Genomic DNA, 24,897 nt, shown 5'->3' with positions numbered 1-24,897 from the left:
AGCTGTGCGAGCAGTGTGTGTGTGTGTGTGTGTGTGGGAAGTGGGTAGTTATGTGAGCATGTAGGTAGTTCATGGAGGGTTTCAAAGGGTTTGTTTACTGCAGTTTGTGTGTGTCTAAAAGGGCAAAATGATGCAAAGCTGCAAGGGACTGCATGTGTAGCTATGTGAAGGAAATTAGTCTGTGTATGTGTGTGTGTGTGTCGGAGGTTAGATGAGCTCACACTGTCATGCACACATTCAGCACAGGGTTCTAGTAAACTGCGCGCCCATGGCGTGAGTGCGCTCATTTGTTATTATGGAGTAATTCCGTGGAAAGGATCCATCCTTCGCGGTGTAATGTGACAGAAACACATCCTTACTGGAAGGCACAGCTATACGCCGGAATGATCCCATCCAGTTATTATCAAGCCAAGCAGAGCTGAAATGCTGCTGAAATGGCAAATTAGCCCCTGCTTCATTTATCCTGCTGTGAGCGCTCCACTCCGTGGTGAATTCGTTTCCATAGGAACATGTTACTTTGGGCTTTCACAAGCTGTGCAACGCTGCCGCCTGTATTTTTTCTCTACACAGATCAAGGGGGGGGGGGGGGGGGGGAGAGAGAAAGAGAGAGAGAGGGGGTTTGGAAATGCAATCAATAGGGCCATTTAACTGCCACTTGGCTTTTCACATTTTTTGTTTGGCACATCTCGAAGCCTGCTCTGGTCTTATCAGCCTGACATCGCTGCTCTCTCTTCGAGGCGCCTTTTTTCTCATTAGGAGCCTTCGGGCGTTTACAGCTCCCACTCTCCCACTAGCCTCTGTGCCATTTTCACTGTACATGCATCGCCTCAGTCAGCTGAAATATTACAGCCATTACATCCAGCTCTCCGTGCGTGAGCGCGTTTTTTCTTTTCCTTTTTTGCGTCAGTGTGCCACATTGTGACAGGGCCTTTTATCGAGCAATATTTCACTTTGGTTGCACATTCGCATGTCTTAAGAACACGCTTTATTTTCATGCGGTAAGTAGAAACTGTACAGAGGAAGACAAATTGTTAAGTTTTGCACGGAGGCAAAGTCTTGGCTGGATTATTATGAAGACGGGGGAGAGTCAGATCAGGGGGACCGGATGGATGGGATCAGAGTCGACTGTGTGGTATGACGAGAGAGAGAGAGAGAGAGAGAGAGAGAGAGAGAGAGAGAGAGAGAGAGAGAGAGAGAGAGAGATAGAGAGATGGGGAGATGGGGAGATGGGGAGCGAGAGAGAGAGAGAGAGAGAGAGAGAGAGAGAGAGAGAGAGAGAGAGAGAGAGAGAGAGAGAGAGAGAGAGAGAGAGAGAGAGAGAGAGATGGGGAGGGAGCGGAGAGGAGCTCTTGTAAAGGTGTCGCCGGTGATTTGCGCCGGCGTCCTTGCAACCTCCTCCCCTCCAGCTGACTGGATGTTTTATGAGCGTTGCAGAATCAGGAGCGGAGGCAGGCTTATAATACAGCTGACAGAAGTCTTTTTTATGGTGGCTGGGCAGCGGTGCAACGGGGGAGGGAAGAGGGGTGTAATAAAGCTGAGTGCATCTCTCCTGGAATGAAACTGCGGGGAGATTGAGAGGGGACAGAAGAGAGAGCGAGAGGGGGGGAAGGCCGGACGAAGTATTACAAATATTAGTGCGTGTGTGTGTGTGTGTGGGACGCAACATATGTTCAGATGTGTGCAAGCGCGTTGCGAGGGGGGGGGGGCAGTTTGCCGTTGCTGACGTCAGTGTGTTGAACGATCACTCAGAGTGTTCAGTATGAGAGGTACTAGCCCTCCATGAGCAGAGTGCAGCCCTCAGCGCCACGCCAGCCTAAAGACACCCAATTATTCTGTGTTTTTCCCCCCTTTCTTTTTCTCTCTATATATGATGTGCAGTGAGGCGCGCAACAACGAGTCATTGGACTGATCTGGAGCCTGTGAAGCACTCTGCCATGCAGAATGACTTACTTACTGAGATATTATGTGGTTTGTTGAAACGGCACATTCTTATTCCATTGGGAATGAAAAGACCGTTACCACTAAACACAGAGATGTTTCCCCCCTCAGCTCTTCTCTCAGCAGCTTGTCTCCACCACTCAGTTATGTGCTCATTTTAGATTTTATTTTGACATAAAGTCAGTCGAATGTGGGTTTAGCACCACTAGGTAATGTTTTGAAGTCACTTATCACCTTTTGGGCCAATCAGCTTTATACGTCCAACTATTCATCCATTTTCTAAGTGGCTTATCCAGTGCAGTGTCTGTGCGGGCCGGAGCATATCCCAGCATGCATTAGGTGAGAGGCACATTAACGTTGCCTATACGTACTGTAGGCCTATGTTAAGAAGCAGGTTAGATCAAAAACAAAAAGTAGAATGACATGCATCCACAATGTCATTTTTGTAAAGATCTCCATCAACACTGAAATGCCTGAACAGTAGAACACAGCTAAAGCTCCCCGTGGTCCTATTTCAGTCTATATACAGTCTCAGCTGCTGAGACCTCCGTTTGGTCAGCTCTTGCTGTCTGTAATTACCCATTTCAATACAGTCTAATTCACTCTTTAGTTCTAAATCCTTTTTTTAAGTCTCTGTTGTGAACAAGTGTAAAACTTCAATCTGTTGTTTCTACTTTCAGGGTGCCATTTTAACTTCTTCTACAACTGGCCTTTAATAACTAATGGACTGACGTTATCTTTTAAAGCTAACTCTGGCCATGTTACAGTTTGCCTTTGTTGTTCGTGCACTGTCCCTGTGAATCAAGCAAAAAGAAAATAACTTGATTGGAGCTCATAAATAGGGGTGGGAATCACCAGAGATCCCGCGATACCATATTATCGCGATACTGCGATATTCTGAGTATTGCGATAACATAGGCCTATATTGCGATTTATTACTTTTTTCAACTTCAAATTATGTCCCCAAAGGGAAACTGTGTCAACATGTCACGGGAGTTCACAGGTAGGACCCAAACGCAAGACCGCAGGAGACAGAAGTGAATATTAACAGGTTTTATTTAGACTGTGCGTGCAGGTGTGAAGCCCGTGGTCCGACACCCGAGCGGCAGATCGACGGTGTGAGGCCCGTGGCTCGACACCGGAGGGCTGGCAGCTTGACGGCGAGTGTAGTCCGTTTAACACAAGGAGGGCAGAGCGGCGGAGTGTAATCCGTAGAACACAAGGAGGGCAGAGAATGCCACGGGGTTTCAGCGGGTGAAAGACGGTACGACCGGACAACCCCAGACTGCAGGACCAGAGCTTATGTAGTGACAGGAGCCTCATTAGTGGGCCCTGAGTCTGGTGTGTCAGGCTGCAGGAGGTGATCGGCTGGAGTGTCCTCAGCTGTGCACAATCAAGGGTGCGGCCATGGGAGGTGTCTGGAGGCAGAGGACAAACAGAGCACATGGCACACAATAACAAACAGGGGAATGACAGAACACATGAGGAGAGGAGATCAGGGGAAACACACACCGGGTCAGACAGGGATCCTGGATCCTGACAGTTTTATCTAATGAGATAAAGTTTTCAGTCTGTTCATCTCACTTCAATCATTTTTATTGCAGCAGAATAGGATTGTCAAGCAGACAGACTGACCAACAATGTCATAAATGTTGCATGAACCTGACAAACTGAACCGTTTGTATTACTACATCGTCCAACTTAACTAAATGCAAACGTGTGGACTCAGTATATGAACCATAGCTTATATAAGTAGGATATAAGAGTTATATAACTCAGTATAACTTGCGATGCGTGGACGTCGAGGGCAGAGAGCCAGTTGTGCGCTGCTCTCTCCTCATGAGCCGGCTACTGTTGGCAGATTTCACCCCGTTGTGAGGCCAGGTGTCTCTCTCTTTGTTTTGACCAACTTCCTAACAATCACGCTGACCCGGGACCTTTCCTGACCTCACCAGAAAATAACTCAGCACCATCTAGTTTTTTTTTTTATAGTTTATGTAATAAAAGATCGATACTTGGCGTCCGTGTATCGATACAATATCGCCACGCAAAATATCGCGATACTATGCTGTATCGATTTCCCCCCCACCCCTAATAAATACATGTTAACCAGACAAATAGCACTTCCTGCTGCATCGAAATGTCGATCAAATCAATATGTTACGAACGTGGAGCCATCAACAAATACATTAAAGCAGCTGATTGACAACCGCTGTGCAGTATGATTGACTGTCTTGACATTTAAAATGAGAGATCACAGAGAAAGGTATAGGTCACGGAAGGTTTACGACACAACATCCCATCAACATGTCTGGTACAACTTACCTTATGTCCACACTAAACCGCAATTTATATGCTACAGATAAATCACTGGAGAAATACGCCTTTCAGAAGGAACATGTCCACCTTAGTGTGAAAGCGAGAGAAAGTATTTTCAAACTTAGCCATGCCTCGTGTGACCTCTCACCATTTATCGACAAATCAATAAGAGCAGACCATTTTACACATGAAAATAAATACATATTTAGCTTTTACTGACAGGGAGCGACTCAAGTGCAGACACGGGACACAAGGAAAGTTCAAAAACGGTCAGGTGTTTGGTGAAGAAGCCAAGCAGTCACACAGGGAGGGTCAGTCCAAACAGAGCAAACTAATCCAGACAGGGAGAGTCAAGGAAAGGGAGGCAGAGTCAAAAAAACATTGAACAACAAACTTACCCCAGAATTTCTGGAAAACAATGAGCAGACAAGGTAGAAAAAAGACGATCTGGCAGGGGGGCAACAGAGTAGTCTGATGGTAACATCAGGGGCAGGTGAGTAATTGAGGGCAAGGGTGGATAATCAGGGTGGTGGGAAACACACGAGGCCAAGAACTGAAACCACAGGACATGTTAGTGTAACGAAATTAACCGATGAAAGAATGACACGGAATGAAAAACATAACCCAAGGGCAGGAAAGAACACGACAGTTTCTAAGCAACTAGAATGTCGACACGATTACAATGTCCTTTGCCATTGGAAAACTAGCATGCGGCCGTTTTAAAGAGCTGTGAATGTTACATCGGCTACTGATGTTGGCGCTGTCTTGCATAAGGGATATCACGAATGCTTAGGCCACGTTGCAGCGCTGCGGTAACTAATGTGCCGAGTTACAGTGTGTCCCATGTTCTCTCCAACACCCGGGGACAGTTATTATTTCACACAGTAGCACTACCCTGCTGACGTCCTGTATCTGATGTGAAGTTGGGGTTGGGGTTAAGTTTAGGCATGTAGCCCAAGTAGTGTGTGTGTATGTGTGTGAGGAATAATAACTCTCTGGTCCAAACTGGAGCCGTGGCAGTTCAGCTTGTGAAGTCTAAATATCTTGTGTGACCGTGCGCCTCTCTCAACAGACCTCCTCGTCATCATCGAACGGGATAGAGAGCTGCCCGACTCCTCGTCTGTCCCGACTGAAACCCTCTGAAGGTGGACGGGGGGGGTACATTAAAAATACATGTCCCGAAGGAGCGCCGCCGAGCCAGGCAGCAAACACACGGCCATAAATCAACAGCGGGGGGACTTCTTGATTTCTACCTCATGGCTTCCTGCAGCAACAGCAGAGGAACCGGCTTGTTGGCGGGCCCGCTGACCCGCTGACCTGCCGACGTGCGCCATAGGATTCTATTTCTGGAGCCGTGTTGCTTTTACAGATTAACTGCCCTCAAATATGGCCCCAATCCGTTCTTTGCACCACTAGTTTGACTGCTGCCGGAGGTTGTGCATGTGCAAGCTTCAAAACACCCCCACTGTGCGTCCAAGTCATTTGGAGGGCCAGCGCAAACAAACACACCACTGTATGTCACGACGGACTGAAAGTCTTTTTTGTTATTGTCTTCACAATCATTTCTCCACTCACAAGTCAGTCAGTACCCATTTGCATCCAAAGCGGTTGATGGGAAAGATTGACATCCAGAGTTTTCATGCTGATAACATGACACTGTGCTTGGATTCGTGAGACTTTGTATTTTATTGCCTGAGACAGTTTCCATGAGTTCCTGAGGGCAGATTGCACTGAAAAACCATTTCCTAGTGTTTTCGTTAGCCTGTCAGGGGCTAATCAGGGTCCTCCATCATCAGAATTGGACATTTCCATATTGTATGAGAGAGAAAGTGGTAACCATTGCATATTCATGACCGCTGACGCACTCAATCATGTGAAATGGAAGACGCGGGGCAAACCCTGAGCCATCAAGCCCTGAAACAAGTAGCTTATGACATGTGAGGAAAAGAGGATCTCGAATCCCCTGCTCAACTTCAGCACACCCCATAGCACACAGGAGAAGGGTACCACCGGAACATTAAGGATATTTCATAAAGCCGGCATGTGTTGTCGGCCTCTGGACAGAGGCCTGAAATAAGAGAAAAATTAAAGAATAGGATTACGGATGGATTATCACCGAAACACTAAGGCCACCAAAGCAGCTGCCTTTGCGTAAACCCATTGGACACTCTTCAGGGAGTCGCAGACCGATTTGTAGATTACATTTGGTTGTTGATGTGGTGGCCTCTTGTGCGGTTGGTAATAAAAGAGAGGGATGGAGAATATAGACGAGCTGGAGCACCCTCTTCTGGGAGAACAGCCCAATAACAGCCGAGCATCGGGGACGGCGCTGGGGCCCGGGACTGGACAGGCCCCTGGCGGGATGTTCAAGGGCATCTTGGTGAAGTGTGAGGAGGACATGGCCTACCCCCCCTTAGCGTGGAGGGGCTATTGTGGACATCGTCCTGAGCTTCAGCAGCAGCAGCCACTGGACCCTTGCTCCTTACCGCGCACGCTGGAGTCCTTTTACCCGCCGGCTCCCATCTGGGGCCATGCGGACTCCCTGCTCAGCAAAGACTACCTGGAGACCACCTTTGTGGACATTCGGCCCAGCTCCACGCTGGAGAGGAAGCTGCTGGCCGAGACACAGGACTTCCACAGTATGTCCTACAGCACTGATGATGAGGACGACCTGCTCCCCGACTCTGACGTAAGACATCACTCACATGATGCTCAGAGTGTTTCTTTCATGTGTACTGAAAACAGAGTTTTTCTATTTGAATTACAAATTGTCAAATCAAGCATTAATTTCAAACAAAACGTAAATAGTCTCTGTCCAAGAGGACATCTTCAAATGTCTTGTTTGTCCAACCGACAGTCCAAACGAATGATATTCAGTTCACAACGATATACAACAGAGAAAAGCAGCAAATCCTAACACTGGAGAAGCTGAGTCAGGGAGCCATGCTGGATGAATCGAATTCTCAAAATAGTTGCAGATTCATTTTCTTCAATTAATTGACTTATTGTTTACACACATAAATAATCATCATATCCGTCCATTTCATTTCTCCCATGTCCTCTTCATGGCTTGTAGGAGTTTTGCATAAAAAGCAAGAGAGACTCTCCTACTCTCAGACTCCGGGAGCCAAAGAGGAACTTAAAATAGACATATGAGCAGTGCATTTCCGGGGAAGGCAGCAATTGAATGCTCACTGTCAAAAAGCCAGATTACATAAAGCTCCTCTCTCCTGCTGCGGTGCAGGTAATGACACTACAGCAGCGATGGAGGATGCCAGTTCTATTTCATAGATCACCGAGCATAGCCCACCCTGCAGGGAGATGTAAATGAGCTTTAAGACTCTTACAGTGGTCATCTGATGTTTTGGGAGTCAACATGAGAATGTATATGCTGTAAATGTCACAAGTAAGTAGCCGCTGGCTGTTTAGATAATTAGGAAAATTCTCTGGCCAAGGTTATATCACAAAGGTCTAATCACCCACTGAGAACTAAAAGGCTGGAAGCCGTTTTTACAATTATTGCTTTGATTGTGAACACAAGCAAGCGGACACACACACACACACACACACACACACACCGTTAAAATGAAGAGGCTGCTGCAAAGTTCCGGTCAAGGACAAAAGAACAGCACACAAAAAGATATTTTTTTCTCTCCAGCTCATTCTGAATGCTGGCAGTAGTGCAGCGATGCAAAAGGTGCAGGCCGGTGGGAATACAACCTTGCAGTGACTTCAAAGAGGCACCACGCAACATCTCCTTCTCCCTTGTTTCACTCCGAACCCCCAGTCAGAGGAGTCAGACTCCATCACTGCTTCATGCTGAATGATCAGTACCATGCCATAGCAGGAGAGACCTTTTAAAGAACCGTTTGTCTTGACGTACTCTTGATTTTCCTCTGACGGATCTTCTTTAATGTTAAAGCAGCTTTTTGTTTTGTTTTTAAAGGGATGCTGGTCTACGAAGCATTTGCAGGCGCATCTATGGAAAATGCACAATGAAAGAAGCAGAGCAATGTGACAGTGTCGGAGTGAGAGAGAGGAAGTCGGATTGAATATGCAGCTGTTTCAAGAAGATGCATGAGTCACGAAACGGCTGCGGTCAGCAGAGCTAGTGCACATCCAGGCTAACCCCATTCAGTCACATTAGCTCACAGGCACCAGCAAAGGTTTTACAGTTGTTGTGGAAGACGGGAGCACAACAACACAAGCATGCTTATAATGCGGCCATAAAACACGGACTTGGTGTTAGAGCATATTATCTCTGAGTGTTTAATGCAACTTTGAGATTTAATAATATCAAACATTGTCGTATACACTTGAAACAATTATTAAGCTTTGAGTCCAAAGGGTCGGTTCAATTACAAAATAATGTAAATCTTACTCATCCTCATCTGGCTGTGGACATAGTTTTGGTTTTAATTGTTTTACCTCAATAAATCTGATCAAAGTGGAGAAACACACTGTATTGCTAACTATAGCAGAAATCCGAAAGACAAATATCTCAAATCCTCTGCAAACAAACCCACCTGTGAGGTTTCCTTCTGCACTTTAACCTGAACTCAACCTAGGTGCGCTCTGTTTGTATCCCAGGACTCATCCATTGATGACTTCAGTGATACAGACAGTGAGAGCAACTTCCCTCTGATGATCCCTCAGGACTACCTGGGTCTGGCCTTCTTCTCCATGCTCTGCTGCTTCTGGCCCCTGGGCATCGCTGCCTTCTACCTTTCACAGAAGGTACACACACACACACACACACACACACACACGCACGTGCACATACGCACTCAGTCCAGCTGACAAGATACTACCTGGCACTGTAGTTCACAGCCACGGGTGATTTCATACCATTATGGGCATTATGGGTCTAAATTTAGTCTGGGGGCATTACACCTATATTTACAGAATTATGCCACAAGAGGTTTGAACTGGTATACAATCCAATGGAGAAATGCATGAGGATGTGCATTTTTTTTAGTTTTGTTTATATTTAGAGAATATTTTAGAAATACTATTCAGAAACAGTGTCTCTCTCCCATAATTTAGACAGATTTATTGATTTACTTCATTGGGTCAATACATATCGTTGATAGATTTCCTTTCCATTATTGAAACATCTTGACCTTCTACTGCTGCTACGACTGTCTATTCAAGTGTCATGCATATTAAAACATCTTCACAAAACATGATCCGTTTAATATATTTTAATCATATTCATACAATGCATTTTTAGTCAATTATCTATAAATCACCTTTTTCATACTATACATGTCCTCTACTATGTGGATCTTTTTATACAGAATCTTTATTAAGATGCTTTAAAAAACCAACAACTCAGTGTCGATATTTGCATGAGATAAACATGTTCACAACCTTCCCATCACTTACATATATTAGTTAGTTGTGTGTATGCAGTATATATATATATATATATATATATATATATATATATATATATATATATATATATATATATGCCAGTTTATATGTTTTCTCTCCTCTTGCTGTTCAAAATCAGTCTCACTCAGTGTTAATTTGATAGCTGAGATTATCAATCTCTTCTAAGACAAGGCTGGTGGAAAAATGGAGCAGACCAAAGGGAAAAGGGGACAACACTGCACCAACTATCTCATCAGGCACTACAATCAGTGACAGTGTGGAAAAGCCCATAACATCTCTATCTCTAGTCGCCAGAGGGCCCTTAGTTTATAAAGGCATCCTTCCAGCAGTGCAGGGGGGAGGGGGGAGAAACCCCATTCACGTTTTTACAGAGCTAACTGGCAGCAAGCTGCAAAGGCCTTTTGATCAGATCAATGGCCTTCGTTAAGGTTTAATTAGAGTCATAACAAGAAGCCCCAAAGTGATAGATGTCCAATATTGTTGAGTGCCGCCTAAAACAGAGGTCAGAGTCAATGACGAGGACTGGAGGGGGAGAGGAAGGAGGGAGGAAGGAGAAAGTGATGGAGCATAATATGGGCTTAGCGTGTGACTGGAATGAGTGGAAGAGGAAAGTGGAGGCCAGGGAGGACATTGACAAACGATGACGAATGCCCCCCCGACCCCCCCACACACACACACTTCTAATCCTTATCTTACTCTGCTGTCTCCTCCAGACCAACAAGGCCTCGGCTGAGGGGGATTTTCAGGGGGCCAACGCAGCGTCTCGCCAGGCTCTGTGGCTCTCGGTGCTCTCCATTGTGTTTGGGATCATCACGTACATCTGTGCCATCGCTGCGTTGATTTCCTACCTGTCTGGAAAACCACCATAAAAGCAATTACTACTACTACACACACACACAGACTCACGCACACACACACACACACACACACACACACACACACACACACACACACACACACACACACACACACACACACACACACACACAATGACCTCTCACACATCTCATGAACACTAACACAAATGTAAAATAATCACATTGTTTGTCCGTTCACCCTACACCAACTGGAAAAGGACAGGAGAGCTGCTGTAGATCACAATCACCTCTAATTGGATCAGGACATTATTCTGCTCAGAGGACAGTCCTACACTCCATATCGAAGATTCTGTCTGTAAATGTGATTCATGTTGTCACACGAGGACTTAAGTTACCTCCCATCCTTTCGATTTGTGCTGTCGTCGTCATCACATGTTAAACATCACTGAAGTAAAAAAAAAACAAAAAAAACTGGGACAACAAATGCAGATGTTATCGCAACACTGTAGATATCACCGTCAGTGGAAACGGAAAGAGAAGTGAGGGTCCGCCTGGGAGGAGCCGAGCGGAGGCAAGGAGCTAAATCCTGATGGACCTCGTTGTGCTGTCGCTGGTGGGGTGAAAGCTGGGGAAGGCTTTGAGGGCCCAGAGCTTTTTTTCTTTATATGTGGAGCCAGAAGCGTTATTCTTTCAGAGAAGCCAGAATTTGTTGCTCCTCTTGCGGCCAGAGAGAGAGGGACCCACAGGGAACACACTGCACATGCACATCCTGACTTCACATTCTGCATCACAAGTGTTAACCTGCAGAACAAAATCAATCTGCTTTCTTTAATGCCAAGTTCAATAAGTATCTTTATTTTTGATTGCACAAACAAAAACGAAATGAAAAAAACAAACATATAGTGCCATTATATAAGAAGAATAAATATAACTTCAGGACTTGTCAAATGAAGAGCAAAGTGTTGGTGTGAGCTGCTTCTGTATACAGTGTTAAGAAATGATGACATAGACGAGAGGTGCAGACATGCAAGGAAAAGTGCCAAAAATATGGAAGATACTCTAAGGATGATCCTTTTATGAGCTGTTCCATGAATAGAAGCAACCAGGCTGCTGCTCCGCGCTCTCCAAATATAGATTCTGCTACTTTCTCCTTGAAAAGGACTGAAATCCTTCAGAAAGTTGCTTCTTGCCGTATGAGAAACTTGAAAATGAAGTTGGCTACTCAAACTTACGTAAGCAAACAGTAACACTTTGTTCAGATGAGCAAAGGGGTAAAAAAAAAGAAAAGAAAAAGGTTGCCTGGCGAGACATCTTAGCGCTCAGCCACGTGATGCATGAGTCAGTAAATTCTCCATTTCGGTCACGACAGAAACCTGCATGGCCAGTTTGTAGTTTGCCGTGTACAAACCTGCTCCGAGCTACGATCACTTCCTTCATTTGGTCCGCAACTTTTGCAAAGAAACCCAGCTTTGGTAAAAGTCAAACACTCTGGCCATATTGGTTTGAGCTTAAATGTGCCATTGAGGAAGCAGTGAACAAGGGACCTCAAAAGCAAATGATTTAAGCAAAAAAAAAAAAAAGAAAAAAAAAAGACTACAGTAAAAGTTGATGTTTTCTATTTAGATGTATAGTTTTTATAGTCTCCTGATGAACTGCAAATACTTTGTTTCCTGCAAACCCAGTGTTGTATCAAGACTGAGCTGATAATATGTAAAGGTCACTGTCAGCGGTGTATGTAGACACACCTGTGATATCTCAGCTATCGCTGTTGATGTGCTGCAGTAATGCTGCACTAACCCGAGTCAGCGCGGCGTCGTCCAGTCCTGACAATCCCGAGCCGTCCTGTCTCCACTGGACATTTGTGTCAATGAAGAATAAAAAGACCCTTTGTTGTTACAGCCGAGTTACCACAATTAGTGATTTAGATGTGAGCATTTATTGTGGATTGACTCAACGGACCGCCTGACGGGCTCCAGTCAGATTTGTCTCACTTTGTATCACTTGTATAGATTGTCAATGAAAAGGTCAAAGGTTGTGGCAAATGAGTTAGTACAAGAGATATTTATTCCACTTCCTTTTAATACATGTAAATATTAAACGGAGAGAATAATCAATGAATCCCAATAAATGCACTTGTATGACATTCATCTCTGCTCTTTTTTATTTTGCACCCTCACTTAACAGTTGAACGGCATCCAAATGTAAACCTTACGCTTCACAGCTGACTACAACTGAAGCAAAGGCAGCCCAGAGTGGTGAATAAATGTTTTATGACAACATCAGTATTTAAAATCATTGTGAAAAAAAAGAAGAAGCAAGAGTAGAAAAAAGAAGAGCTGCTGCTGCTTCATCAGAGGGTTTTGGAGTATCGGCGCTTGACAGAGTCTCTGTAGAACTGGAAGATTTTCTCTGATGCTTTCTGACTGACTGCAATGCACTGCTGCAGCTGGAGGGGAAAACAACAAATGTGAAAGGTCTGCGCTACAACTAGAGGCAGAGTCTGAAAAAGCATCTTGTTATCACCAGACAGATCACTGACAGAGTAAAGCGTCACTTTATGTCCAACACATCTGGAAATCACACATCAGGCATGATTCCCAAAAAACAACATTTGACAATGTTGCACATTTGACAATGTTGCATATTTGCTCATTTATTTACCGACCTCGTGGACTGAAAACGACCCTTTGGTGGACGACATGATTACTCTGCGTGCTGTGCTGTCAATAGCGAAGGTCATCACAGCCCGACTTCCCTGGTGAGAGTGGACACAGACGAGAACAAATTAACGAATTCAGCGAGGATTGGGACAGTGCCGACTGAGAGGACATGCAAATTGTGTTGAGATGCACAATGTCAAACAATGAAATTTCCACAGGGGGGGGGGGGGCAAAGTCAGTTACATATCATCAATTCGTCATTCAATGGTTCTGTTATAATGCGTTAAAGAGAAATTCTGTCCTCCTCTGTTCGGTCAGTGGTGGCACATTTTTGGTGTGGCCAACTGTATCTGAATCTGCCTCCCGTTTGTGTAAGACTTCTCCCAAAGTGTCTTTTGAACTCCAGCAAACCGTGGAGTTACGCAAGTTTAGATGGAGTGAAATCCAGTTTTACAGCTGAAAGCGCAATGCACAGACGGACAGCTAATTCTACTCGGACATGGACTTTAACTAGACTGGCCTGTAGATGACTGCTAGTGTATATTAACTCTGTTTTAAGGCTTTTCAAACCTACTAAATATTCACGAGCAATGCTTTAAATATCTCAAAAGATGATTTTTATACAAATCAAAGGTCTTTAAATGTACTTTTTTATTCCTGTACAATGAAACATGTATGATTTTACTGATCTCATGCCCTTCACCCTATGAGAAAATTGCTTCCTCTCAGCTGAACTATTAAGATTTTCCTATGTGGGATGTATTTTGTCACTATGGAACTTTAATTAAATAAACAAAGGACTTTGGGGTGTTTTTTTAGTTTTACACAATACATGAGGCTCAGATTTACCTTTTCCTGCGCTGCAGTGGGGTCTGTGACGATTTGACCGTCTGCGTCGATGGCACAGGTCACGCCACAGAACAGGCAGCTCATGGGCAGGCCCGCATCAATAAGAGCCATGCAGGCTGCATTCAAAAAGCAGGACAAGATCTGAGGAACAGATAAGGAATCACACCGACCAGGAAACACCTCTAACATACCGGTTCAGCGCCCTACCGGCAGAGCTTTACTGAAGGATACTGAACCATCGTCATGTATCAGCTGAAGGATGAGGGTGAGGGAGGAGCGAGGATGAAGTGACAAGAGCAGAGATGCCTCGCAGGTTTCTCGCACACACTGCTCTTGTGATCGCTGCCTTACACCTAGAAAATAAAGAAATGTTGGGATACATACGTGAGTCAGACTCACTTACACCACCAAGTGATGTGTTGTGGTATGGCCGTTATTGCACACCACAAGCGGACAAGGCTGTAAAATTAACAGTTGCTAGCCTCCTAAAGCACCTTCAATTCCTTAAGTCCCACTGAAGAAAGCTTTTTTTAAATGTATTTCCGTACAACCTAAGTATTTTTCCCGTTCTATATGTCCTAATTTCAACACTGCATTGTCACTAAAGTATCCTGCCTGTGTGTGCAACATTCAAACTGAACATTAACAAAGCAAATAAGCACTAGAAAGTAAATAGAAGACATGATCACTCAAATAGAAGATTTGAACTGCCTACATTGTGTCCGAACAGCATTCAGGAACTGCATTAGACTCCCAATAAACACATGAAATAAAGCTGCATGATGGGAAATGAGATAATCACTTACTTGGCAGTCCCACTTTGGGCTGGATCAACACCTCCAGTGTTGCCCGGTCATAGATCTCCTTACTGACTTTGACCTCGGCTGGTCCGTAAGTGGCTGCCAACACACTTGTGTCTCCTTCCCATGTGAACAAAAGACAGCGTTACTCCACTGGAAATACATCACTGATCCAGGTGGGGAAATTAGTAGTAGAGGTGTGTCTGCAACGACCACTGCTATAAACGTTTGATTGTACTCTATACGTGTATCTCACACAACAGATGTGCTCTCATTGTAATCTCTGCAGATCTCTGCACCGGGTGTGTGCAGTCACTCGTCTCAGCTCCGTCTCACGGGGGTAACCACTACTCGGTGTGTATTTAGGCTTATTACTAGATTTATTTTCTACAATACCCATGTAAACGTGAGGTTGATGCACAAAAATATAGGCACAGAACAACAATGCACTCAGCTGTGTGGGTATGTTACTTGAGTATTTCCATTATATGCTACGTTATAACGTTACTTCTTGCCCACCACATTTTGGAGTTACTTTGAAGATTTAGATTATTAACAATAAATATCAATTAAATAAGAAATTACGATATATTAGTAGGTTAAGCTACCCATCAATATATAAAGTAATTCATATTATTAGCTCCACTTTGGCCAGGTGCTAACGTTACATTTAAGCGATGGACACACAATGGTTAGGACCATTTTTGAGTTAAATAAATAAAATATCTGCAAGAATGAAGTGTTGAACTAAGGTAACCTGCACACAACCCAACATATGACTGACTTGCCCAAAGCTTCTTGATGCTAAAGTAGGCTAACACCAGCTCGAGCCCAGCTGCTAGCTCGCTGCCTCTTACAGTCGGCTCCGCGAGTCACGTTCCTCTGAGTCTGTGTTACCTTGAATGAAGGAAGCAGAGCCGTCAGGTCGAGACAGTAAACTCTGCTCGCAACCAAACTCTCTCAGAGTAACATTTGAAGAGCCGCACACTTCCATCATGCTGCTTGACTGCTGCTACCCATGGGCGTGATTAGATTGTCGCGGGCGAGTGACGCAATCTGTTTTGCCGTTTGGGGCCCTTACTTATGACATGAAGGGTAAATACCTAAACGTAACCACATGAATCATTTTGTGAGATGTAAGTGTATGTATGTTAGTACAGACTGAATATTTCTGTCTATACAGGGAGACGACACGTGAAGGTGTTGACATTAGTTAGAGCAACCTTACGAGGAAAGTGACACTTGTAAACTGTCACACAATTAATTTAAGAAAATATGTTGGAAAGTAACTATGTACATTTACTAAAGTTCTGTATACAAAGTACATTTTTTAGGTATTTGTACTTTCCTTGAGTATTTCCATAGTATGCCACTTTATACTTCTAATCCACTACATTTGACAGCAAAGTATTTTCAAAACATTGTTGATAGCTTTAGTTACTACCTGCAAATTCAGATGATTAATACAAATTATAACCAAGAAGCAATGATGTGCTATGATGATGATCATTATTGTTATTGATTAAGCTACCCATGTAGCACTTCAAATTAGCCCTAACTTTACTAGCCGCAACACTGAAACAATGCTTACATATTCTTTTTGGGCCATTCTGCAAAAATATCACTTTTACTTTACTTACGGTATGAATGCAGGACTTTTACTTGTTACAGACTATTTATAAACTATGTTATTGCTACTTGTGTTAAAAAAAATGTGAGTACTTCCTCCACCACTGGAAATAATGTGTCACTGCAGGATGTTCGCACAGCTTATAAAATGTGCTTGCAGTGTTTACAAGGTCACTGGATAAACTGCGTCTAGGTAAGAGACAAAGCAATGCGGAAAAGGTTATCAGGTGTATAATTACACTCCCAAAACACGTTTGAGGCATTCATATTTATACGGTCTGAGGCTTCAGCTTCAAGTGATTCCGGAAGCGACCTGGTTTACCTACAAACTAAGAGTTAAGACTTAAAGGTTTATTAAACGAATATGTTCTGTATTTAAGCCCTTTAAATATTTATCATGCTTATCATGTGGTATGTAACGAATTCCCAAGCTTACGTTACCCAGTAGTACACAAAGTAGTTATAATTATCCCCACCTTTACCAGCTGATGACGTACACATTGACTACATCAATTATTTCAAACTATTTACATGTATATATACATATAAATTGTATATATGTATATTATGTATATTTTATTATTCTGAAAGGTTGCCCTGCATAATGAGTACTTTTGCTTTTGGTACATTCCTTTTGTTTTTATGCGAGTACTTTGTAGGCTACTTCTATTCCAGTAGAGTTTTGAATGCATGGCCACCATGAATATTCTAAACTGTGGTATTCTTACTTTTACCTTCGTAAAATATTTGATTTCTTCCACTGCTCTCGGTTCCTTTGCTAAACACTGCTAAGTGCTTTTGGTCACCTTGACTCTTAATGTGAAGGTGTGACCGGATGTGATGATTATTGTGGTCGACTCGACTCGACCGTTTGTAGCTATTCGCCCTGCAAGTGTGATTGTGGATGCAAATGTCAGTGCTGCGGACTGAAAGGCCATCAAACTGTTCTTGTTAGCTCGTTCTGTCGTGTGAATCTAACACATATACTGTAGCGTGTAACGTTCCTGACGAGCTTGTGCACAAGCTAGCTGTGGACTGTCCCGATGGCGGCGGCTGTGAGGAGTATAAACAAAATGTATGGAGTGTGCTTCAATGCTGCTCGTCAGACGACAGGACTGAAGGCATCTAGGCTGCTTCAACACAGAGCCTTCAGAGTCGGTGTAAGTTTGAACACGGGCAACATTTGTATTCGCATTGCTGCGTTGTAACGTTGCTGTTCGATAGCTCGGGTTAACTTAATAACACGGAAGGTCGATTTAGCAACCACAGGGTATTGGAAGAAGTCGTCTGATTTTGGCCCTAAATCAAAACTCGCGTTATCACGTTAAATTATTAGGGACGAGATAACGTTAGTTAAGTGCAGATATACAATATAAAATTGTTGTGTTTATGGTCAGGATGAGAAATGTTTGGAGTTGGTGAATCATCAAGGATTCTTGACTGAACGTTATCGCGATTGGTTGTGAGCCAGCTAGCTTAGCGTTAGCTGACAACCTTGCCAAAACTAACGTAGCGTTATTTATCTACCGATCTTCCAACGCATCCTTATCAAGCGCAACCTGAAGGTGTCAACATGTTTGTGAATATATATATGTTTTACCATGTAACCACAGGGTACATGTAAGGGTACCATGTAAGCTTGACTGGCACTGGTGCATCTTGTGTTTGTTGTTGTGACGGAAACATCGGTAGCTAAGCTAGGTAGCTAGCTGGCTGTCTAAAGCTTTAGCTTAGCTGCTTTCCCATTGGTCGAACAAAGGGGCGTGAGGATCAAACTTCCGTCTTCAAGTTCAACTTGAAGTGGAAATACCTTTCACGAAAACAAACGTAACATTTAAACTGTTATTGTCGACTCTATTGAAATACAAATTAATTTTCTGGTGTTATTTGTGCTGTACTGTCAATCTGCTGTCTCTGTCAGATGTGCGTCACAAAAATATATTTTCTATAATGTAGATAATGATGGAAAATTGTTAAAAAATAAAACATGTTTTTTATTCCTATAAATGTATTTTGAGTCATAAATTAAGTGTCACAATGTAATACTCAAGACGTAACTATATTTATTGAAGTGCTGTACTTAAGTTAACACACATCTTTTATGCTACTTTATTCATCGAATCCATTACACTTTAATAAATATTGTAGTTTTTGCTCCACAAAATTTATTTGATTCCTAATTAGTTACTTTGTAGATTTAGATGAACACAAAATGCAAATCAACTAATACATTATAGATGATGCATTAAGACACCTACCACCTACACCCTTACAGTAACCTACACATTAATGCATCACCAATTATAATCCAGTTCTGATACATTTTAATCTTATTATATTTATTATACAGCCAGGTACTGCACAGTATTGTTATGGAATTGAGACAGCATCCCATCAAATCCCCTGTTTAAAGCTGAAACATGTTAAATCACAAAACACACAATCAGTGACTAACAACTATTGTAGCAATTCTTTGAAACAGGGAATGTGGCTATATTGAAATCTGACTGGACCATTGTGGTGTCTATTTTAGAGATGGGCCCTGGCTTTGCCAAAGTGATGTTATTAATAAACAATGCTTGTATTCAATCTTGCAGGCCGTGCACTGGCAGCAACCCTTTGACGCATCACTGGAAAAGCCACAGTTCCCTGGAGCCTCAGCCGAGTTTGTGGATCACCTTGAGTTCATCCAGCCCAATGTCATCTCTGGGATCCCAGTGTACCGGGTGATGGACAGGCAGGGCAACATCATCAACCCCTCTCAAGACCCTCAGGTACGGTCAGCCTATCTACGCCGCTGGTAATTCAAAGTGGCGCCATGACCTTCACTCAGTTCATCCGTTGCTTGTTTTGTGTGTTTGTTCCCTGCTCAGCTCTCCAAAGAGACAGTTTTGAACTTTTATCAGAAGATGACTCTGCTGAACACAATGGACCGCATTCTTTATGAGTCACAGAGACAGGTGAGGTTTTTCCGCTTGAAATGCACCCGATTGAACAAGGAAACAGCACAAGAATTTTGTGCAGGCGTGTTAACTTGTTTCTCTTCCAGGGCCGGATCTCCTTCTACATGACCAACTATGGTGAGGAGGGCACGCATATTGGTAGCGCTGCTGCTCTTGACCCAAGCGACATGGTCTTCGGTCAATACAGAGAAGCTGGTGAGGACGGGACGGCGTGTGGTTTTTCCTGAAATAGTTCCTTTGCAGATGTAGGGTTACTTTTCAAAGTTTTGATAGTGATCACAGCCAATTGCATTTCCTTCTTTCGTAGTAAATCTCTGCTCCGGGGCTTGTTAGCCAATTTTTTGCAAACAGGTGTGCCAGTGATCGCTTTGGAGCTCAATACTCACGCGACAGGTGACATCTGAGGCAAACAATGCTTCATTCAGACAGCAACACACCGATGTCGAAATACATCCGTCTGCATTCAGTTGTTCAGTCATTTAGAAACACAATGATTTGAAGTGTGTCCCATTCCACACAGCAGAAAAAGAAAAAAAAAAGTATAAAATACATCTAGAAATAGACCAGTCAGCGAACATGTCTTTAATAAAACATAGTTATCTAAGAATCTCAACCCCCCCCCCCATGCTGCGCTGCAGGAGTGCTGCTGTACCGCGGCTTTCCTCTGGACATGTTCATGGCTCAGTGCTACGCCAACGCCGATGACCTCGGCAAGGGCCGGCAGATGCCTGTGCACTATGGCTCCAAAGATCTGAACTTCGTCACCATCTCCTCTCCTCTGGCCACTCAGATTCCTCAGGGTGAGTGTGTGTGTTAACCCTGTCTGTCCGTGCGCACGCACGCACGCACGCACGCGCGCACACACACACACACACACACACACACACACACACACACACACACACACACACACACACAAATATACATTCATGCCTTCATGTGTCCATTCCAGCGGCCGGAGCTGCATACGCCATCAAGAGAGAGAACATCAACCGCGCCGTGATCTGTTACTTCGGCGAGGGAGCGGCCAGCGAAGGGGACGCACACGCCGGCTTCAACTTCTCCGCCACCCTGGAGTGCCCTCTGATATTCTTCTGTCGTAACAACGGCTACGCCATCTCCACCCCCACCAACGAGCAGTACAGGGGCGACGGCATCGGTGAGAAGCCTCGGCGTGGTATCCTGCAGCGTCCGATTTAAAGTCCTCAGCCGCTCTCATGAACACACTTTTCGTTTTCTTTCTCCGACTGAACAGCCGCTCGTGGGCCGGGGTATGGCATGCTGTCCATCCGCGTCGATGGCAACGATGTGTTTGCCGTGTACAACGCTACAAAGGAGGCGCGCCGCAGAGCCGTGGCCGAGAACCAGCCCTTCCTCATTGAAGCGATGACCTACAGGTTAGTTGAGCACACGTAAGGCCTGCGCGAATGAAGGTAATAAAATAACACGGAGGTTCCAAGACGGCAACAACTTGATTACTCCAACCTTGTTGACATCAGCGCTTCACTCCTGCCGCGTTACCCTTCACACTAAATCCCCGGGCACAACCCGGCTCACTAGAGGGAACTTAAGTCGTTCAGAGGCTTCACTAAGAGGCAACTCAACAAAATAGCTTACTCGTTAACTTTTCTACATTATGTTTATTGAACAGGTGTGTAAAAGTATTGGCTTTATACGTGCAAAAGTTTCCTTGAACTTAGTTACGGTAGCAAGCCTAGTTGTTGTCAACTGGAGTAATCTTCACTTTGTCCAAACTGACTTGTGTGTGTATGGTCATGTTTGTGGAGCGCTCCTGCACAGCAGGGAGAGGCTTCAGTGAGACAACGAATACTAGTCGTTACGCCCGGGGCCCGTGTAATACCGGGTTTAGGCAAACATCTGAGTTATAAAAAAAAAAATAGTTCATGAAATTATTTGATTGATTTCCCGCTCTAAATTGTACCTTGTATATTAAAAGTACATATCTGGGAAGCATTCAAATTTAAGGGAGTGGATTAGGTGACAGAATTTTAAAAGGGTTGCAATTTTAACAAAATGCTTTTTGACAAGGAACATTTGATGAGTTAAAAAATGCGCTCCCCCCCTAAAATGCTGTAGTAATTAAGAATTCCGCTCTTTCCTCAGAATTGGCCACCACAGCACCAGTGACGACAGCTCGGCCTACCGCTCGGTGGACGAGGTGAACTACTGGGACAAGCAGGACCATCCCATCTCCAGGCTGAGACATTACATGACGGCCCGTAGCTGGTGGAGCGAGGACGACGAGAGGAGCTGGCGGAAGCAGTCTCGCAAGATGGTGATGGAGGCATTCGAGAAGGCTGAGAAGCGCCTCAAGCCCAGTCCCGAGCTGATGTTTACCGACGTGTACCAGGAGATGACGCCCAATCTGAACAAACAGAGAGACTCCATGTGGAGGCACTTGCAGCAGTACAAAGAGCACTACCCGCTCGACCAGTATGTTAAGTAACTGCATTCACAGGATGGAACGAGTTTCGATTTGGTGACTTAATGTGGGTGAGGATTGAGAATATGAATAACTGCTGCACACTTCTACTGTAGTCATAAAAGTATAGATTTGATATGACGTGTCATTTCTTTGAGGAAGAGGAGAAAAGATTGCGCTTTCAAAACCTATTGTACTTCACGCCTCTGGGTTTTGGTGCCTTAAGTTAACATATACCGTCAGCAGTCACGCTCCTATGAATGCTATATCACAGTAATTACAAGGTCACCAATTTTGTTTTTCAATACACTACATTTTAATTCATAATTTAACTTTGCCATAACAATGCGATTAATCGCATAAAAACCATGTGATTAATCGTGATTAAAAATTTTAATCGTTGCCCAGCACTAGTTTTTTTTAAAAAGTGTAGCAAAAACAGCTGGTGCAGTTTGAATACAAATCGAGCAATAAATGGTGGAAGTTGGCCCTTGTGTACGTTCCCTCTTCCTGCATCTGTCCTCTCCAGTGATTATGGTATTTAACAGGTTTCCTTGTGTATGTGACTGAATAACTTGTGTTCTAGAACTTTCCTATTTAAATGGTTTTGGTATACATGCCCAAATTTTAGATGGGTCTGTAGACTTGTGTTACATCTTTGGTGTTTTGTGGAAAATAAACGGTGGAACTTTCAAACGTCTTGGTTGAATTCGTTTTTATTCAAAAAGGAAGTTAGGCCAATGACAGATCGAACTTTTGTTCCATTTGACTTATTGAACAATCTTGACCCGTGATGCTGAAATTCACACTTATACTGCTGAATGTTTCCTCTATTTTTCAAGGTTCTATCCTATGATGAAAGACAGTCCTGTTGTAACTTTTAAATACAAGTGCAGTAACAGAACTGCTCTTTTAGTTCATACCATGTCGCTGAAGTCAATGTTTCCTCTTTTTTGATCGCTGCATCTTTTGGTCATCAGTCCTGTTCAACAAGTCAACACGGGGTTGTGAATGCCCTTCCACAACTTCTTAATTTGCTGTGGGGAGCGCCGGTGAATCAGAATAAGCTTTTTATTTACACACAGATTCTCACGATTCTTCTCCACGATGTCAAAAGTCTGAAATTCTGCGTTTGCCTCAGGAGAAATCCCCAAAGCCTTAAAACACATCCCAGCGTAGACGTCGGATGAGGAACAACGATGGCACAACCCACCAGCTTCAAATCACACAAGAAGAGAAAGACTTTGGTGTAATTATCGACTGCAACCTCTCACTCTCCAGGCACATCCAAACCCAGGTATCCAAGGCCAACCGAGTGTTAGCAGCAATCAAACACACGTTCCAGTCCTTGGATCAAACATCATTTCTCCACCTGTACAAGTCCTTGGTACGTCCTCACCTCGAGTACGCCTCAGTCGTCTGGTCGCCCAAACTCAAGCGGGACAAAGATGCCCTGGAACAAGTTCAGAGACGCGCAACTAGACTAGTGCACGGCCTCTCCAACCTCTCATACCCAGAAAGACTTGCCAGCCTCAACTTGCAAAAGCTGGAATTTCGCCGCAAACGAGCCGACATGGTCCACACTTTTAAAATACTGACAGGAATCGACAGCGTACAGTCGAACAGAAGTTGTGAAGTATGTGGCAATAGTATGTTCAAAAAATCCCTCAGCACCAATACAAGAGGTCATGATCTGAAGCTACAGGTACAACACCAGCCTGGTCCACGGAAACCTTTTTTCTCTAGTAGAACACCACCAGTATGGAACAGCCTGAGTCAAGCAACAGTTAGTGCCTCCTCAGTCAACGCATTTAAGACCAGCCTAGGGAGAGAATGGCAACACCATCAAAGCCAACACCAACACATATTTTCCTACTAATTCACCGTCCAGTCTCACGTTCTGCATTAACATATCTAACAAACCTTGAGACTCAACTATTTACGGATGAGGATCAAGCCATCACCTTGGTTTAGGGTCTCAATACTCTTAAAGGGTACCTAACTGATGACTGTAAATCAACATTGTATGGACCCATTAGTCGAGGTGAAATATGAACCCCTATTTCATTGGAACAGAAAGCTGCACATTGCACATTTAGCGCAGACTAACGCTTTCATCAGATGGCCTGAAGCCCGACTGATGTTGTTCCATCTCTACTGGATGTTTGAATAACCAACCGCTTACGAAGTTTGCCGAAACAAATATAATATGTGAAATAAATAAAACACGTCAAAGTTTGGCCTGAAGTTTATGTGTAAAGTCAACACAAACGGATGAAATCGCTTTCGCACCAAACCTTTCTGTTCTGTACGATCTCTGGAGAATGGAAAAAGATACACAGCCCATTAACACTGAAGACTTCAAGTTTATGATGAGCACATAGAAAGATTTACACACGATACAGCTGTTGTTACAAACACACCTGGTCAGAGGTCTGCACTCTCCTGAGTGCACCTTTTTTAGTTGTTGAAGTTATCCCAAAGTAAGTTAGAATAGGGAAATTGTGGTTGAAACGTAGGCAAGAACATCTACTCAAGAACTAGCCTTAAAGGTATAATATGCAATTTCCTATGAAAACTTAAATAATCCCTTTCAATCACCACTCACGACCCAGTAGTGTGTCTACAGATACCCTGCCCTCTTCCTGTATTTTCTGTTTCCATCTCATTTTGCTGTGTTGGAGACGTTTGTGTTCCAGTCATTCCCAGGTCATAAAGCTGCTTTAGACGCACGAACGAACACACACAGAGCAGGCCGGTCTCTGCGGACAGGATGAAGCCTGTGCTTTCAGAGGTGGGGGGTATCGTGCTTTAGAACGAAACCACCGTGAAATTATCAGAAAATAACTTTTTATTTTTCTGATCAACTACTTTTGTACTGGCAGATTTCCAGAAATATTCATGTGGCTGACCTGGGGACTTTTTTAAATGGGCGGCAGGAATATAAGACATTTATCAATATTTGTTTGTAAAAAGCCCCGGAATTAAGATATTTTAACTCAACGCATTACATGTGACGGACATGTAAAGCATTGAAGATAAATACCATAAATTAGCGTTAGAAATCTATAAATTGTT

General features: G+C 43.8%; 3 protein-coding genes across 3 annotated transcripts; 2 read left to right on the top strand and 1 right to left on the bottom strand.

Annotated features, from left to right (window-relative positions):
* Positions 1-5,953: 5,953 nt before the first annotated feature.
* Positions 5,954-10,526, top strand: tmem91 (transmembrane protein 91; the record flags this gene model as incomplete). Its single annotated transcript, XM_079272596.1, has 3 exons — positions 5,954-6,946; positions 8,848-8,994; positions 10,371-10,526. Exons 1-3 carry the CDS (start codon positions 6,512-6,514, stop codon positions 10,524-10,526), a joined length of 738 nt encoding a protein of 245 aa, XP_079128722.1. The 5' UTR covers positions 5,954-6,511.
* Positions 10,527-10,651: 125 nt separating this feature from the next.
* On the bottom strand, positions 10,652-15,811 carry exosc5 (exosome component 5). Its single transcript, XM_079272424.1, has 6 exons — positions 15,682-15,811; positions 14,791-14,904; positions 14,216-14,337; positions 13,985-14,125; positions 13,141-13,230; positions 10,652-12,921 (listed from the first exon to the last, which is right to left on the bottom strand). The coding sequence occupies exons 1-6, from the start codon at positions 15,779-15,781 to the stop codon at positions 12,826-12,828; spliced, it is 663 nt and encodes a 220-aa protein (XP_079128550.1). The 5' UTR covers positions 15,782-15,811; the 3' UTR covers positions 10,652-12,825.
* Positions 15,812-17,276: 1,465 nt separating this feature from the next.
* On the top strand, positions 17,277-22,515 carry LOC306779381 (2-oxoisovalerate dehydrogenase subunit alpha, mitochondrial-like). The gene is made up of 8 exons (XM_079271265.1): positions 17,277-17,573; positions 19,011-19,187; positions 19,287-19,373; positions 19,463-19,571; positions 20,015-20,176; positions 20,329-20,535; positions 20,632-20,773; positions 21,501-22,515. The coding sequence occupies exons 1-8, from the start codon at positions 17,457-17,459 to the stop codon at positions 21,841-21,843; spliced, it is 1,344 nt and encodes a 447-aa protein (XP_079127391.1). The 5' UTR covers positions 17,277-17,456; the 3' UTR covers positions 21,844-22,515.
* Positions 22,516-24,897: the final 2,382 nt, after the last annotated feature.

This window comes from Melanostigma gelatinosum, assembly GCF_949748355.1.
Source record: "Melanostigma gelatinosum genome assembly, chromosome: 7".
In the NCBI taxonomy this organism is placed as follows: Eukaryota; Metazoa; Chordata; class Actinopteri; order Perciformes; family Zoarcidae; genus Melanostigma; species Melanostigma gelatinosum.
The sequence above is the reverse complement of the archived record's forward strand: the minus strand, read 5'-3'. Positions and strand labels throughout refer to the sequence as shown.

Excerpts from the sequence above, each read along its gene's own strand:
- LOC306779381 (XM_079271265.1), top strand. The coding sequence starts at position 17,457 with ATGGCGGCGGCTGTGAGGAGTATAAACAAAATGTATGGAGTGTGCTTC. Across the intron at positions 19,374-19,462 it reads TTTATGAGTCACAGAGACAG|GGCCGGATCTCCTTCTACAT; the intron begins GTGAGGTTTTTC and ends TTTCTCTTCCAG. Across the intron at positions 20,536-20,631 it reads GTACAGGGGCGACGGCATCG|CCGCTCGTGGGCCGGGGTAT; the intron begins GTGAGAAGCCTC and ends CCGACTGAACAG.
- exosc5 (XM_079272424.1), bottom strand. The coding sequence starts at position 15,781 with ATGATGGAAGTGTGCGGCTCTTCAAATGTTACTCTGAGAGAGTTTGGT. Across the intron at positions 14,905-15,681 it reads CTCTGCTTCCTTCATTCAAG|GAGACACAAGTGTGTTGGCA; the intron begins GTAACACAGACT and ends TCACATGGGAAG. Across the intron at positions 12,922-13,140 it reads GGTCGTTTTCAGTCCACGAG|CTGCAGCAGTGCATTGCAGT; the intron begins GTCGGTAAATAA and ends TTTCCCCTCCAG.